General features: G+C 51.3%; 1 protein-coding gene across 2 annotated transcripts; it reads left to right on the plus strand.

Annotated features, from left to right (window-relative positions):
- The first annotated feature begins 538 nt into the window (after window positions 1–538).
- Pomgnt1 (protein O-linked mannose N-acetylglucosaminyltransferase 1 (beta 1,2-)) lies at window positions 539–15,263 on the plus strand. Of its 2 annotated transcripts, none has more exons than XM_069987331.1 (22): window positions 539–627; window positions 1,111–1,284; window positions 3,138–3,252; window positions 3,371–3,489; window positions 4,351–4,416; window positions 4,506–4,619; window positions 7,828–7,945; window positions 8,132–8,230; window positions 8,397–8,524; window positions 8,866–8,936; window positions 9,425–9,500; window positions 9,742–9,825; window positions 9,914–9,955; window positions 10,113–10,171; window positions 10,676–10,748; window positions 10,839–10,967; window positions 11,049–11,174; window positions 13,208–13,272; window positions 13,470–13,514; window positions 14,033–14,168; window positions 14,391–14,500; window positions 14,588–15,263. In XM_069987331.1, the coding sequence occupies exons 2-22, from the start codon at window positions 1,165–1,167 to the stop codon at window positions 14,673–14,675; spliced, it is 1,983 nt and encodes a 660-aa protein (XP_069843432.1). In that variant the 5' UTR covers window positions 539–627; window positions 1,111–1,164; the 3' UTR covers window positions 14,676–15,263. The 2 variants fall into 2 exon arrangements, with proteins under 2 accessions (XP_069843432.1, XP_069843433.1); XM_069987332.1 differs by having other exon boundaries at window positions 556–627; window positions 1,017–1,284.
- Window positions 15,264–16,395: the final 1,132 nt, after the last annotated feature.

A 16,395-nucleotide genomic window follows, 5' to 3' on the forward strand; every position in this document is an offset into this window, starting at 1 on the left:
CTTGAGTAAAAAAAGAAAAAAAAAAAAAAAAGCTAAAGGACCAGGACCCAGGCACTGAGTTCAAACCCTGGTGGTGGTGCAAAACTAAAAATGCACTTCAGCCCGGCGCCGGAGGCTCGGGCCTGGAATCCTCACCACTCGGGAGGCTGAGATCTGAGATCTGAGGCCCGCAGCAGAGCGCCAGCCGGGGCAGGAAGCCCCACTCACCACCGACTCAAAGTGGTAACGCTGCGGGACGGCGCCCAGGCCGCGTCCCAGCGCGGGGGCCGAGGAAGCCTGGGCGGAAGGAGTAACAGCAAACAGACGGTGAACGCACCGCGCTCCGAGGTCAGCGCACTGAGCGGACGGGGCGGCCCGGCGCCCCCCGCACGCCCCGGCGGGCCCGGCGGCCTGACGCCCCGCCCCGGCCCGGAGGCGCCCCAAGCCGCGCTGTGTGTGCGGCGGGGAGACGCAGCCCGAAGCGCCGCCCGCCGCCCTCTCACCCCGCGGCGGCGGCGGCGGCGGCGGAAGCTGGGGGGCGGGGCCGGCCGGGGCGGGGCGGGGCTGCGAGCGGCATGGAGGAGGCGGAGGCCGCGGCGCGCTGGGCCGAGCGGTGCGGGCCCGATGGGGGCCCCGGGCCCTGGAGCAGTGAGTTCTTCCGGGCGGGGGGGACCGAGCGGGGCGAGGGGCGGGCGGGAGAACGCGGCAGAGGTCGGGCTCCCGAGTCTCCGGGCCGCCCTGAGCCTGGGGAGGAGAGGAGTGGAGTCAGATGGAGTGGGTGAAGATTAGAGCTGGGGGAAGAGTGGGGCGAGGGAGGTCGCGGTTCCTGGCCCACTCGCTTGTTCCTGCTCCCACGGGTTGATGAACCCTGACAACCCATTATTTGGCCTCCATCCCTGAGGCCCTAAACAGCTCTAAAACTCAGTTCCTCCAGCCCCAGGGAATTTCCAGGTGATCAACCCTTCTGAAGGTTTCCCTGCTGGGCCCAGAGAAGTTGAGCCACTTTCCCCAGGTCACACAGCGTGGAATGTTCGCAGGGAAATGTTGCTGGGAGGTCTTCATCTCTCCAGAAGGCATCAGACCTTGGGAGGAGCGCCTTACTCCATCCATGTGACCCTCTGGTCCCCTCAGATTGCTGAAGTCATGGACTGGCCAAGACAGTGGTGACTCTCCCCCCAATACAGCATGGATGACTGGAAGTCCGGTCCCCTCCTTAAGCCCTTTGGGGCTAGGAAGAAGCGGAGCTGGTATCTTACCTGGAAGTATAAACTGACAAACCAGAGGGCCCTGCGGAGATTCTGTCAGGTAGAAAGGGGTCCCAAATGTCCCAGGGGCCCCCTTCATAGCTTTCCCCCAGCCTAGAGTGGTTTCGATGACCTTTCTTAGCCACTTCGAGATTGTAGCTTAGCCTTAGAGTTCTGGAATCAGAACCGAAGTCTGACTTCCTAGACAGTTTGAAGTCTGATCAGCAGTGCATCTGTCAGGCAATTAGGGCTAGCTTCCAGATGTGAGCCCCAGCTTGCTTCTCTGGGCTTGGCTCCATCTCTAGGAACTAACTGTGGAGGGGATCAAGGATTCACACGCAAGAATACAAGACCTCTGGGTTGGGAGGATCCTGTTGGAGATGGAACAATCAGGGGAGGCTTCTGGAGGAGGTGATCATGAAACCAGACCTTGGTTGAGGGCTAGATCTGTCTTTTAACAGAGCCTAGGTTTTCCCTATGTCCTTGCTGCAACCAGGGTCCTCCTTTCTTTTTTTTTTGGCGGTCATGGGACTTGAACTCTGGGCCTGGACACTGTCCCTCAGCTCTTCAGCTCAAGGCTAGTGCTCTACCACTTGAGCCACAGAGCCACTTCCAGTTTTTTGGTGGTTTATTGGAGATAGGAGTCTCATGGTCTTTCCTGCCTGGGCTGGCTCTGAACCGCAATCCTCAGATCTCAGCCTCCTGAGTAGCTAGGATTACAGGCGTGAGCCACCAGTGCCCGACAAAAATCATCTTTTTTTTTTTTTTTTTGGTTATGTGGTGCTGAGGAATCGAACCCAGGGCCTCAGGCATGCAAGGCACACCTCCTCAGCCCCCAGGGTCCTCCTTTCAGAAAGACACTTTATGATCTGAAGGGTTTTTTGTTGTTTTATTTTTCTGGTTTTGGGGTTTGAACTCTGGGGCTCTACCACTTAAGCCACAGTTCCACTTCCGGCTTTTTTTTTTTTGGTTGGTTGTGGGGCTTGAACTTGGGGTCTGGCACTGCCTCTGAGTTTTTTTGCTCAAGGCTAGCACTCTACCACTTTTAGCCACAGAATGGTTTATTGGAGATAAGAACCTCTCGGACTTTCCTGCTGGGGCTGGCTTTGAACCTTGATCCTCAGATCTCAGCCTCCTGACTAGATAAGATTACAGGCATAAGCCACCTGTGCTCAGCATTTTTGTTTTGTTATATATATATTTTTTCTTTTTTTGGATCCGGTCGTGGGGCCTGAACTCTGGGCCTGGGCGCTGTCCCTCAGCTCTTCAGCTCAAGGCTAGCGCTCTACCACTTGAGCCACAGTGCCACTTCCGGCTTTTATCTTATGTGGTGCTGAGGAATCGAACCCAGGGCCTCATGCATGCAAGGCAAGCGCTCTACCACTGAGCCACCTTCTCAGCCCCTTTTTTTTCTTTCTTAACTCAGGGTCCAGGTACTGTCCCTTACCTTTTTCACTCAACGGTTGGTTCTCGCCAGGCGCCAGTGGCTCACGCCTGTAATCCTAGCTACTCAGGAGGCTGAGATCTGAGGATCGCGGTTCAAAGCCAGCCCGGGCAGGAAAGACCGTGAGACTCCTATCTCTAATAAACCACTAGAAGACCGGAAGTGTCGCTGTAGCTCAAGTGGTAGAGCGCTCGCCTTGAGCTGAAGAGCTGAGGGACAGTGCCCAAGCCCAGAGTTCAAGCCCCATGACCGACAAAAAAAAAAAAAAAAAAAAAAAGGTTGGTTCTCTACTACTTGAGCCACAGCTTCACTTCCAGCTTTTTGATAGTTAATTGGAGATGGACTTTGCTGCCTGAGCTGGCTTTTTACCATAATCCTCAGATCTCTGCCTCGTGATTAGCTAGGATTACATCCATGAGCCACTGGCACCCTGCCTTCGGGTTTTCAGTCTTCCCCACCTCTCCTCTCAGACAGGAGCTGTGCTTTTCCTGCTGGTGACTGTCATTGTCAACATCAAGTTGATCCTGGATACTCGGCGAGCAATCAGTGAAGCCAATGAAGATTTGGAGCCAGAGCAGGATTATGGTAGGGACCGGGCTGAGGATGGGATTGGGGGAAGCCTGGGAGGCAGGGATCTGTCAGGCAGATCCCAGGGGATATGGCTAGTGAGGAAACGCTCTCCATGACTGTTGACCCCCTCCAGATGAGGCCCTGGGTCGCTTGGAGTCCCCACGGCGCAGAGGCAGCAGTCCCCAGCGGGTCCTGGATGTGGAGGTGTACTCCAGCCGCAGCAAAGTGTATGTGGCAGTGGATGGCACCACGGTGAGAGGGCCAGGGCCTGTGTACAGTCGCTCTCTTCACTGTGGGTCCACTGGCTCAGTGGGAACTGTAGCTCTGCCAGTTTCTTTTTCAAGCTCTGTGAGTTTGGAGCCCTCAGTTCTTCAGCTGTCGTCTGGAACAAATGACTTCTACTTACTAGGATTAAGTGAAGCACATGAAATGTCTTTAAGTAGTGAAGCCTCAAAAGTGACCATTAGGAGACAGTTAATGCATTGATTACTTCATCACCGCTTCCTAGTTCTTTCTTTGGCCTTGAGCTGGGCAATGGGCACCAGGAGGTAATGGGACCCTTACTTGAAGGGGTTGGGTCTGATGGAGGATTGGTTGGGTCTGATGGAGGATTGTGGTATTGCCAGATGGAGCAGAGACAGTCAAGGGCCCTAGGAGCCATGGAAATGATAAGAGGAAAGATGGAAAGATGTCTCTTCTGATAGGATGTGGTGGCTGCTTCGTGGAACAGGTGTTCTACACGCTGAATTAGAACTATAAACATCTGGGCACTGGTGGCTCAGGCCTATAATTCTAGCATCTCAGGAGGCTGAGATCTGAGGATCATAGTTCAAAGCTAGCCTAGGCATGAAAGTCCATGAGACTCCAATTAACCACCAGAAAACTGGAAGTGGAGCTGTGGCTTAAAGTGGTAGAGCACTAGCTTTGAGCAAAAGAAACTCAGGGAGAATGCATAGACCCTGAGCCCAGACCCCAGGACCAGCACAAAAAAACTGAACACTGGCATGCATGAGAGGCGGGAGTGTTTGCACCACTAGTATTTTAACTGCCTAGAAGATGGAGATACCTCAAATGCCTAGTGACAAATTGGACTTTGTCTCTGCCACCACGCAGGTGCTTGAGGATGAAGCCCGGGAGCAGGGCCGTGGTATCCATGTCATCGTCCTCAACCAGGCCACGGTGAGGTTCTAGGGTGGGGACTCAAGAGGGCAGAAACAGGGCTCTCCTGGCTGGTGACATGAACTCATGGGAACTGTGTCCCCTGCTAGGGCCATGTGATGGCAAAGCGCGTATTTGACACATACTCTCCTCACGAGGATGAGGCCATGGTGCTGTTTCTCAACATGGTGGCGCCGGGCCGGGTGCTTATCTGCACTGTCAAGGTCAGTGATTATGTCCTGGTCCCATTCCCTACATCCCCAGCTCACTGCTGTTTGTGACCCTGGAGTCTCTGTCCCTGATGAGGTACAGTGGGAGGAAGACAGGTGACTCGCATTCCAATCCTCACCTTGGTGGGTTTATTTTTTTTTTTTTCTTTTTTGTTGGTCGTGGGGCTTGACCTCTGGGCACTGTCCCTGAGCTCTTCAGCTCAAAGCAAATACTCTACTGCTTGAGCCCCAGCACCACTTCCGGTTTTCTGGTTGTTAATTAGAGATAAGAGTCTCACAGGGCGTCGGAAGGTGGCTCAGTGGTAGAGCACTTGCCTTGAGTGCATGAGGGCCTGGGTTCGATTCCTCAGCACCATATACACAGAAAAAGCCGCAAGTGGTGCTGTGGCTCAAGTGGCAGAGCGCTAGCCTTGAGCTGAAGAGCTGAGGGACAGTGTCCAGGCTCAGAGTTCGCCCCATGACCAACAGCAACAACAACAAAAAAAAGAGTCTCATGAACTTTGCTGCCCAGGCTGGCATTGAACTGCGATCCTCAGATCTCAGCCTCTTGAATAGCTAGGATTACAGGTGTGAGCCAATGGCGCCTGGTGATGTTGGTGACTTGGTGTTTTACTTATTTTGCTTTGTTGTGCCAGTACTGAGGCTTGAACTCAAGGCCTCACTTTGCTTTTTTTTCACTCAAGGCTGGTGCTCTACTGCTTGAGCTACATCTCTCCTTCCTGTTTTTGTATTTTTCTTTGGTGGTTAATTGAAGATAAAAATCTTACAGACTGGGAAGTGGTGCTATGGCTCAAGCAGTAGAGCACTCACGCTCGCTTTGAGCTGAAAAGCGCAGGGACAGCGCCCAGGCCCAGAGTTCAAGCCCCATGACCGACAAAAAAAAAAAAATGTCAGAGGAAAAATCTTACAGACTCTTCTGCCCATGTGGCTTTGAACTGCAATCCTCGGATCTCAGCCTCCTGAGTAGTCAGAACTACAGATATAACCATCGGCCCAGCAGAAACACTGAGCATCTACTGTGAACAAGGCATGCTTTGGTGCTGAAAAGCATTAGGAGATGAGAGAGAGTCCTTGTTCCCATGGACTTTACATTGTAGCTGGCAAGTTGAACCAAAAACTACCAAATAAATGAATAAGCTTAACAATATCAGGAAATGATATATGAAGGAAATAATAAAGCAAGAGGATGGAATGGTTTTTGCATTGTAGAAAAGGACCTGGGTCTCTGTCAGGAGATAATATGTGAGCAGAGGAGTGAGGACAAAAAAAAAAAAGGAGTGAGTCAAGTGTCCCTCTGGCAGAAGAACATTGTAGGTAGAAATTTCTAGAATGGCAAGTGCAAAGGCCTCAAATTGAGTTGTGCTTGGTATGTTTAAGAAACACCAAAGATGTCAAGGGAGCTAGAGCAGAAAAGGAGAGTGGTGGGAAAAGCGGGTGGGAAGGTGGCCGGGAATTGGGATCCCACCTGATCTATACCTGATAAGGATTACTGAGTGATTCTTTCTAAGCCTTCCATTTTCTCCCCCCCCCCCTTTTTTTTTTTTTTGGTCAGTTATGGGGATTGAACTCAGCCTGGGCCCTGACCCTGAGCTCTTCAGCTCAAACCAGCAAGCACTCTACCACTTGAGCCATAGCACCACTTCTAGTTTTCTGGCGGTTAATTGGAGATAGGAGTCTCCCAGACTTTCCTGCCCAAGCTGGCTTTAAACCACGATCCTCAGCCTCCTGAGTAGCTAGGATTACAGGTGCCTGGCTTCCTGAGCTTTTTTTCCTTTCTTTTTTTCTCTTCTTCTTTTTTTTTTTGGTGGGGGGGTCCGGTCGTGGGGCCTGAACTCTGGGCCTGGGCGCTGTCCCTCAGCTCTTCAGTCAAGGCTAGCGCTCTACCACTTGAGCCACAGCGCCATTTCTGGCTTTTTTTTTTCTTTTTGCTTACGTGGTGCTGAGGAATCGAACCCAGGGCCTCATGCATACAAGGCAAGCGCTCTACCACTGAGCCATTTTCCCAGCCCCTTCTTTTTTTGTGGTCTTTGGGCCTGAACTCTGGTCTTGGGCACTGTCCCTCATCTCTTCAACTCAAGGCTAGCACCTCCACGACTTGAGCCACAGCACCACTTCCTGCTTGTTCTGTTTATGTGGTACTGAGGAATTGAACCTAGGGTCTCATACATTCAAGGCAAGCTTTCTACCACTGAGACTCCTTCCCAGCTCCTCCCCTTTTTTTTTTTTTTTTTCAATCGAGGGCTTGAACTCTGGGCCTGGGCACTGTCCCTTAGCTCTTCAGTGAAAGACTAGCACTCTTCCACTTGAGCCACAGTACCACTTCTACTTTCTGGTAGTTTATTGGAGATGAGAGTCTCACGGACTTTCCTGCCTGGGCTGACTTTGAACTGTGATCCTCAGATTTCAGCCTCCTGAGTAGGTAGGATTACAGGCATGAGCCACCAATGCCTGGCTTGAGCTGTTTTTTAACTCAAGGCTAGCACTCAACCACTTGAGCCACAGTTCCAGTTCTGGCTTTATGGGTGGTTAATTGGAGACAAGATTCTCACGGACTTTCCTGCTTGGGCTGGCTTCAAACCGTAATCCTCAGTTCTCAGTCTCCTAAGTAGCTAGGATTACAGGTGTGAGCCACCAGCATCCGGCTGCCATTTTTTTTTTTCCTGTGAAAGCAAGTAAAGGATTTTGTTGTTTACAGTTATTCCTTTTTTTTGGGAGGGGGTCCGGTCGTGGGGCCTGGGCGCTGTCCCTCAGCTCTTCAGCTCAAGGCTAGCGCTCTACCACTTGAGCCACAGCGCCACTTCTGGCTTTTTATTTTTTGCTTATGTGGTGCTGAAGAATCAAACCCAGGGCCTCATGCATGCAAGGCAAGTGCTCTACCACTGAGCCACCTTCCCAGCCCAGGGTTTTGTTGTTGTTGTTGAGCTCTTCAGCTCAAGGCTAGTGCTCTACCACTTGAGCCACAGTGCCATTTCTGGCTTTTTCTGCTTACATGGTGTTGAGGAATCGAACCTAGGGCCTCATGCATGCAAGGCAAACACTCTACCACTGAGCCAACTTCCCAGCCCCAAGTAAAGGTTTTTGGGATCACTTAATGTGGTAGGTAAAAAGTTGAGCACAGTACTGGCTACATGGCTGGTACTATGTATGGGTTTGTTTCATGAAATCCCACCTGTCAAGCTGACCACCTTCTCTTGTGCCCCAGGATGAAGGCTCCTTCCACCTCAAAGACACGGCCAAGGCGCTACTGAGGAGCCTGGGCAGCCAGGCTGGCCCTGCCCTTGGTTGGAGGGATACCTGGGCCTTCGTGGGACGAAAAGGAGGTACCACCACCAGAGGCTGTCCACCTTGTAGTTTCAAGGAAGGAGTAGACCCCAGGGGTGGGCTGGGGTGAGGCCATGTAGGAGCCAGTGGCAGAGGAGTAGATGGAAATAAGGAGGGAGTTGGAAAGAAGCCCCTGTCCTGGAGCCTGAGCCCCTCATTATCCCTCATTCCTGCCCCCCTGCCAGGTCCTGTTCTTGGGGAGAAACATTCTAAGTCGCCTGCCCTCTCCTCCTGGGGAGAGCCGGTCCTGCTCAAAACTGATGTACCCCTGAGCTCAGCTGAAGGTAAGCCTGGGGAGGGCTGGATTCTGGGGCAGATCCTGGACAGGGGGGTAGCCACCCGAATGTTCTTCCTGGAGTTTTATTCCTTTAATTGTATGTGGGGATGAGATTTTCACACCACGGTAGCCTCATGCTTCCATCCTGTCAACCCCATCATCAACTCCCTCAGAGGCAGAGTGCCACTGGGCAGACACAGAGCTGAACCGCCGCCGCCGGCGCTTTTGCAGCAAAGTTGAAGGCTATGGGAGTGTGTGCAGCTGCAAGGACCCCACTCCCATTGAGTTCAGCCCTGACCCGGTGAGTTAAGGCCTTAAGGAGGTTTGGACTCCCTCCAGCTTAGCAAGGCACCCTGGGGGCAGTCTGTCATGGGCTTTTTTTCTATCCTGGCTTGGGAAGGAACTAGAAACTGCAGATTGTACTTTGAGCTCTGAAAGACAAGGTTTAGGAGAGAGGTAGACCGTGTGAGCGAGGCCTAGGGTTGGAGCAGGGCTGAGTATGTGCAGATACTAGCACAGGAACCGTGCCAAACCCATTCCCTGTCTATCTGGAGTCCTTCCCACAGCAAGAGCTCCTCCCTAAGGTAGGATCCCGGGTTGGAGGGGGACTAAGGCAAGTGCTAAAAGCTGTTTCTCACACAGCTCCCAGACAATAAGGTCCTCAACGTACCTGTGGCTGTCATTGCAGGGAACCGACCCAATTACCTGTACAGGTAAGCATGGAACAGGGAAATGCCTAGCAAGTGGGAGGATGCGTAGCTCATCTTCCTGCAAGAGGAACTTGAGCTGGGCAGAAAGGCAGCAGCTATGAGGCCCATTTTTCTTTGTGGATGAGCATGAAGAATTCATGCCCATTTATAAATTAGTTGGGGCTGGGTGCCAGTGGCTTGTGCTTGTAATCCTAGCCAGCTACTCAAAAGGCTGAGATCTGAGGATCTTGGATCAAAGCCAACCTGGGCAGGGAAATCTGTGAGACTCTTCTTTGCAACTACCAAAAAGCCAGAAGTGAAACTGTGGTTCAAGTGGTAGAGTTACAAAAGCTCAGGTGATAACACCCAGGCACTGAGTTCAAGCCTAGGTCCAGCGCGCGCACGCACATGCACACACACACACACACACAAATAATAATAACAAATATAAATAAATAAATAATAGGTTAGTTGGGTGGACAGAGGCTCTAACCCTTCCCTGGACCTCCCAGGATGCTGCGCTCTCTGCTCTCAGCCCAGGGGGTGTCTCCACAGATGATCACAGTCTTCATCGATGGCTACTATGAGGTAAGTGTGGCTTTGGCGGGCACCTCGGGCAGAGCAGAGCACTAGGTATGGCCCTGAGCAGCAGTGATTGCTGAGGAGCAGAGCACTAGGTATGGCCCTGAGCAGCAGTGATTGCTGAGGAGCAGCAAGGGTGACAGCTTGGGCAAGGGTATGAAATAAGAAGGGCTTGGCATTTGGGGACCTGCAGAGGTTGATGGGAAGGTGGCCGGCCACACATGATGACCAGCGGGCATGTCCCCAGGAACCAATGGATGTGGTGGCGCTGTTCGGTCTGAGGGGCATCCAACATACTCCCATCAGCATCAAGAATGCCCGTGTGTCTCAGGTAACAGCCTGGCAAAGAGAGAGGGGACAGACGTGGGCCCCATCCTCTATCCCAAATCTCATGTGCCCTGTTCCCACTCCCCACCCAGCACTACAAGGCCAGCCTCACTGCCACATTCAACTTGTTTCCGGTGAGTACTTGCAATATAATTCTTGGGCCAGGGAGCAGAAACATTGGCATAAGTTCTGTTACGTAGCAGGCTCTCCCTCACCTTATCCTCCTGATCTGGAAAACTGGGATATGGAAGAGGCCTCAGAGACTCTGATGTCCCCTCCTCCCCCATATAGGACGCCAAGTTTGCTGTGGTTTTGGAAGAGGACCTGGACATTGCTGTAGATTTTTTCAGGTGAGGGGAGTGGCCCACCACTGTGTGCCTGTCAGCCAAGTGCAGCGGCTCTGCTTGACTACATCTCCAGGGAAGAAGGTGGGGAGAGGTGGTTTGGAGAGCTCAAAAAGTGGGGGAAAAGCTTAAACACAGGTAGGAGAGCAGGTGCTGGAGGCTATAGGTATAGAAGGTAGAAAGAATGCAGGGAGATAATTGGGATTTGGGGAGAGGTGGCATGGCTCCTAAGCCCCTGCTCAAGCTCTTTTAGCATCTTTTAGCACCTCTTTTTTTTTTTTTTTTTTTTTGTCTGTCATGGAGCTTGAACTCTGGGCCTGGGCGCTGTCCCTGAGCTCTTCAGCTCAAGGAGAGCACTCTACCACCTGAGCCACAGTGCCACTTCCAGCTTTTTCTGTGTATATGGTGCTGAAGAATCGAACCCAGGGCCTCATGCATGTGAGGCAAGCAGTCTACCACTGAGCCACCTTCCCAGCCCCCCTCTGACCTCTTGAACCCCGACTCTCTCAGTTTCCTGAGTCAATCCATCCACCTGCTTGAGGAGGATGACAGTCTGTACTGCATCTCTGCCTGGAATGACCAGGTAGGCTGGGCGGCCAGGGGTTAGTGGGGAGATAGTTGGTGGAGGCCCAGAGCTAAGGCCTCCCACAATGACCTATGATCCTGTCCCCAGGGATATGAACACACAGCTGAGGATCCAGCTCTGCTGTACCGTGTAGAGACCATGCCTGGCCTGGGCTGGGTACTCAGGAAATCTTTATATAAGGAGGAGCTTGAACCCAAGTGGCCTACACCAGAAAAGGTAACCAGCAGGGTCGGGGGGAAGGGGCAGGAGTCCTCGATCAGCTCAGAACTTTTAACCTTCATAATCTGTGCCCCTCAGCTTTGGGACTGGGACATGTGGATGCGGATGCCCGAGCAACGCCGGGGTCGAGAGTGCATAATCCCAGATGTTTCCCGATCCTATCACTTTGGCATTGTGGGCCTCAACATGAATGGCTACTTCCATGTGAGTAGAGTACTGTGTGGTACAGGGGTCAGTGAGAGGCGTTCTAGAGCTGTCCCAGTTCTGTCATTTACTATCCATGTCAGCTTAGGGAATTTTTTATGGTTTTGCCTCTTTTTGATCTATACAGTTTTTTTTTGGTGCCAGTTCTGGGGCTTGAACTTAGGACCTAGGCACTGTCTCTGAACTTTTGTGCTCAAGGCTAGCACTCCATCACTTGAACCACCATTCTACTTTCTGTTTTTTTGGTGGTTAATTGGAGATAAGAGTCTTACAGGCCGGGCGCTGGTGGCTCACGCCTGTAATCCTAGCTACTCAGGAGGCTGAGATCTGAGGATCGCGGTTCAAAGCCAGCCCGGGCAGGAAAGACTGTGAGACTCCTATCTCCAATAAACCACCAGAAAACCGGAAGTGGCGCTGTAGCTCAAGTGGTAGAGCACTCACCTTGAGCTGAAGAGCTAAGGGACAGCGCCCAGGCCCAGAGTTCAAGCCCCACGACTGACAAAAAAAAAAAAAAAAAAAGAGTCTTACAGACTTTCCTGCCTGGGCTGGCTTCTTACTGTGATTCTTAGATCTCAGCTTCCTGAGTACTAGGATTATAGGAGTGAGCCACCACAACAAAACAGCTTCTCTCTCTCTTTTTTTTTTAATCTGCTAGGGGAAAAAAAATATTTCCTAGGGCTGGGAATGTGGTTAGTGGTAGAGCGCTTGCCTAGCATGCATGAAGTCCTGGGTTCGATTCCTCAGTACCACATAAACAGAAAAAGCCAGAAGTGATATTGTGGCTCTAGTGGTAGAGTGCTAGCCTTGAGCAAAAAGAAGCTGTAAGACAATGCTCAGGCTCTGAGTTCAAGCCCCGGGACTGGCAGCAATACTACCCACTAAGGGTTGAGCATGGTGGGGACCACCTCAGCACTTGAGAGCCTGAAGTAGTTTGAGTCCAACTAGACTACATAAAAAGACCTGTTTCAGAACTGGGAAGGTGGCTCAGTGGTACAGTGCTTGCCTTGCATGTATGAGGCCCTGGGTTCAATTCCTCAGAGCCACATTAGCAGAAAAGGTCGGAAGGGGCACTGTGAGCCACAGTGCCATTTCTGGTTTTCTGGTGGTTAATTAGAGATAAGAGTCTTATGGACATTCCTGCCTGGGCTGGCTTTGAACTGCAATCCTCAGATCTCAGCCTCTTGAGTAACTAGAAGTAAACCACCAGCACCCAGCTTTATTATTTCTATTCTAACCATTAGTCTATGCTTGTAGGGCAAGTATTTCTACCTCCAAGCAGTAATCAGCTGTGTGAGCTTCCGTGTCATCCCTCCTTGCAAATAGTAAGGCCTATACTTCAGCCTGAGATAAGCAGAGAAATTTCCAGGCCCACGCTCCCTACTTGCAAAGGACCACCAGAATAACAAGAACATTCCTGAGCTGCCTCCGCTTCCTATCTATAATCTTACTACCCAGGAGGCTGAGATCTGGAACATCAAGGTTTGAGGCCAGCCCAGGCAGAAAAGTTTACTATATTCCATCTTCAAAAAAGCTAAAAGCAGGACTGGAGGCATGGTTCATGTGGTAAAGCTCCAATCTAGCCAGGATAGGCCCTGAATTCAAACCCCTGTACTTAAAAAAAAAAAAAAAAGATGCCCCAGCTCAAAGGAATGGATTCAGTTTGGAATTTCCTAGAAGGCGGGAAGGCCCCCAGAGACAGCACATACCAAAGCTCCTGAGGCACTCTCCTCAGATCACCTTCTGCGCCTGAGTCTGACCCTTTGCCTATCTTCTCCTGCAGGGTTGGTTCCTGACCTCGTAAGGCTCTGTAGTCTAGCTGGAACCCCTGGGAACAGGAGCTAGCTCACAGATCAATACCCCAATCTTCCATATAGGCATGAGTGCTCTAGGAACGGGGGAATCCAAATTAAAGCTGGGAAGACTTGTTAACAAGGCTCTGGGAGGAAGATGGAGAGTTAGGAGGAGATCATGGGTCTTGGAGGTATGTGTAGGGTAAGGGAGCATGTATTTTCATCTTCCCACCCACACTTCAGGAAGCCTACTTTAAGAAGCACAAGTTTAACACAGTTCCAGGTGTCCAGCTTAGGAACGTGGACAGGTAGGAACTGACTTCAGGGCAGTGGGGGGTTGGGGGGGGGAGGACTGGAGGACTGGAGGGGGAATATCTAGTAACTTCCAGTCTTGGGGATCTCCTGTGTTTACCTGAGCCTTTTTGTGCCCTTTTTCCATGTTCACTCCTTGCCCTACCCATTGTTAACTTGCTCCACCCTTAACTCATTTTGCCTTTTCCTTTAGTCTGAAGAAAGAAGCTTATGAAGTGGAAATTCACAGGTTACTCAGGTATGGCAGATCAAATACTAGCATTCACAGCTCCATAATTTGTGGGGTCTTGTACAAAACAAAAATGAGTGTCCCTAGTTCAGATATGGTTAAGAATTCAGGCCAGGTGCCAGTGGCTCACACCTATAATTCTAGTTACTCAGGAGACTGAGATCTGGAGGATTAGAGTTTAAATTCAACCTGAGAAGACAAAAAGAAAAAACAAAAAAAAAAAACCCCAGACTTCAGGGATTGGGGGCGTGACTAATGGCTAGTAGTAGAGCACCTGCCTGTCAAGTGTAAGATTCTGTGTTCAAACTCCAGTTCTAACACACACACACACACACACACACACACACACACACACACACACACACACACACACACACACACACACACACACACACACACACACACACACACACACACACACACACACACACACACACACACACACACACACACAAAATAAGGATGGAACAGTAGAACATTAAACAGGTCTCAATTGACACCTTGGTCTTCTCCATCCCCCACTGCAGCGAGGCTGAGGTTTTGGACCACAGCAAGAACCCCTGTGATGATTCCTTCCTACCAGACACAGAGGGCCACACCTACGTGACTTTTATCCGAATGGAGAAGGATGATGACTTTACCACCTGGACCCAGCTTGCCAAGGTGCCTGAAAACAATGCCCACCCCAGAAGTATCCTTCCTATCCTTCATGCACTCCCTCCACACCTGGGCGGTCTTCCTTCTGGAGTCTTCAACTTTGGAACCTTCTTGTCATACTTTGGGAGCCCCTCTTCTAACTTCCTTGTCCAAATCCATGTTGTGGGTTTTAGGTGGCCCCAGCTGATAGCTCCCTCACCCACTCCTCCCATGTCTCACCCCTGCCAGTGCCTCCATATCTGGGACCTGGATGTGCGTGGCAACCACCGGGGCCTGTGGAGACTATTTCGGAAGAAGAACCACTTTCTTGTGGTGGGGGTCCCAGCCTCCCCCTACTCGTGAGTGACCTTTTTCTGCCCTGGGAAATTGGTCTAGTGAGCAGGAGGCAACCACATCTCACATGTGTATATTCTGTTATCTTCCAGAGTGAAGAAGCCACCATCGGTTACCCCAATTTTCCTGGAGCCACCCCCAAAGGAGGAGGGAGCCCCAGGAGCTGCTGAACAGACATGAGGCCTCTTCCAGACCCCTGCAAGGCTGGGTACTGTGTACCCCAGGCAGGCTAGCCCTTCACCTGTCCTGTAGGATTTTGTAGAGCTGGTAGGGGCTAGGGCTGGTTTGTTTTTAACCTGAGATTTAATTACTAACTCCAAGGGGAAGGGTTCCCCTTGCTCCAACACCCCTGTTCCTGCGTTTAAGGTCTATTTATTTACTTCCTTGTTGGAGAAGGACAGGAGAATGCCTGGGAATGTTTGGGGTCCCTGGGCAGCTGATCTTGCTCTTTGTATCCCCTCCTCGCAGACCTGGATGACACTCTAACCTATTTATTGACTCTCCTGAGGGCCTTGGGCATAGGCTCAACCTGGTGGGCCTTGATTCCTTTTGGGACTGGGATGCTGCCCTGAGAGTGGGGCTGGCTCTTTCTTACTCAGGAAACTGCTGTTCCCAACTGACCAACAGGCCCAGTTGGGGCCCAAGTGTTGACACAGACTCACTCAGAGACCCTTAGACACTGGACCAGGCCTCCTCTCAGCCTCCTCTTTGTCCAGATTTCCAAAGCTGGATAAGGTGGTTATTGATTAAAAAAGGAGAAAACCTCTGGGGATGTGTTTGTGGTCGGTTATGTGTCTAGGGATAGTTTAGGGCAGAAGTGAAGGAGAGAATTATCTAGATGGATGATGAGGTTTCCCTTACTGTCTCCCATGGGGTTTATCTTCCATTTGAAGCCACCAGGGGATGCCCGAGTTTCAAGCTGCAAGGTTTCTCCCCAGCCTCCACCCTAGGATTGGCCGACTTTAGTCCCACCCTCCGTGGGGCTGAGTTCCAAGCCGCCATTCCACAGCCCTTCCCTGCTGTTTAACCTCAGCTGGGTCCTGCTTTGCTGTCTGGGCCAGACACCTGTCCCCAGAGACAGAGCAGGAGAAACAAAAGGCATAGCTGGGGGTGGAAGAAAGAATAGCATAGTAGGTAAACATAATGAAGGTGGGGAAGGAGTGGCTGAGACAGGAACAGTGTGGCAGCATGGGAGCGTGTGGAGATGATTTTGTTGGAGACAAGGCAAGCATCAGTCCGGGCTAGGTATGGGCAGAAGGTAAGCGTAGGAGCAAGGTTGACCATGGCCCTTAGAATATGTTATATGGAGGGCTGGGAGTGTTGGCTTAGTGGTAGAATGCTTCTGTAGCATGTATGAAGCCCTGGGTTCAATTCCTCAGTACCACATAAACAGAAAAAGCCAGAAGTGGTACTGTGGCTCAAGTGGTGGAGTGCTAGCCTTGAGCAAAAGAAGCTCAGAGACAGTGCCTAGGCCTTGAGTTCAAGCCCTAGGACTGGGGGGGGAAATGTTATATATATAGAGAATAGAATTTCCTTTCCTTCTTTTTTTCTTTCTTTCCTTCTTTCTTTTTCTTTTTTTCTCTTTTTGGTTGGTCGTGGGGCTTGAACTCTAGGCCTGGGCGCTGTCTCTGAGCTCTCTCTACCACTTGAGCCACAGTGCCACTTCCGACCTTTTCTGTTTATGTGGTGCTGAGGAGTCAAACCCAGGGCCTCGTGCATGTAAGGCAAGCACTCTACCTTCCCAGCCTCCCCCACTTTTTTTTTTTTGATGTACCAATATGGTGTTTGAACTTAACTATAGACAGTGTCCCAGAGGGTTTTTTGCTCAAGGCTAGTTCTGTACCAGTTGAGGCATGCCTCCACTTCTCACTTTTCAGATAATTGGAGATAAGCCAGTCCA

The sequence above is a fragment of the Dipodomys merriami genome, unplaced genomic scaffold (assembly GCF_024711535.1).
Source record: "Dipodomys merriami isolate MVZ:Mamm:240054 unplaced genomic scaffold, mDipMer1.0.p SCAF_34, whole genome shotgun sequence".
Taxonomy (NCBI): Eukaryota; Metazoa; Chordata; class Mammalia; order Rodentia; family Heteromyidae; genus Dipodomys; species Dipodomys merriami.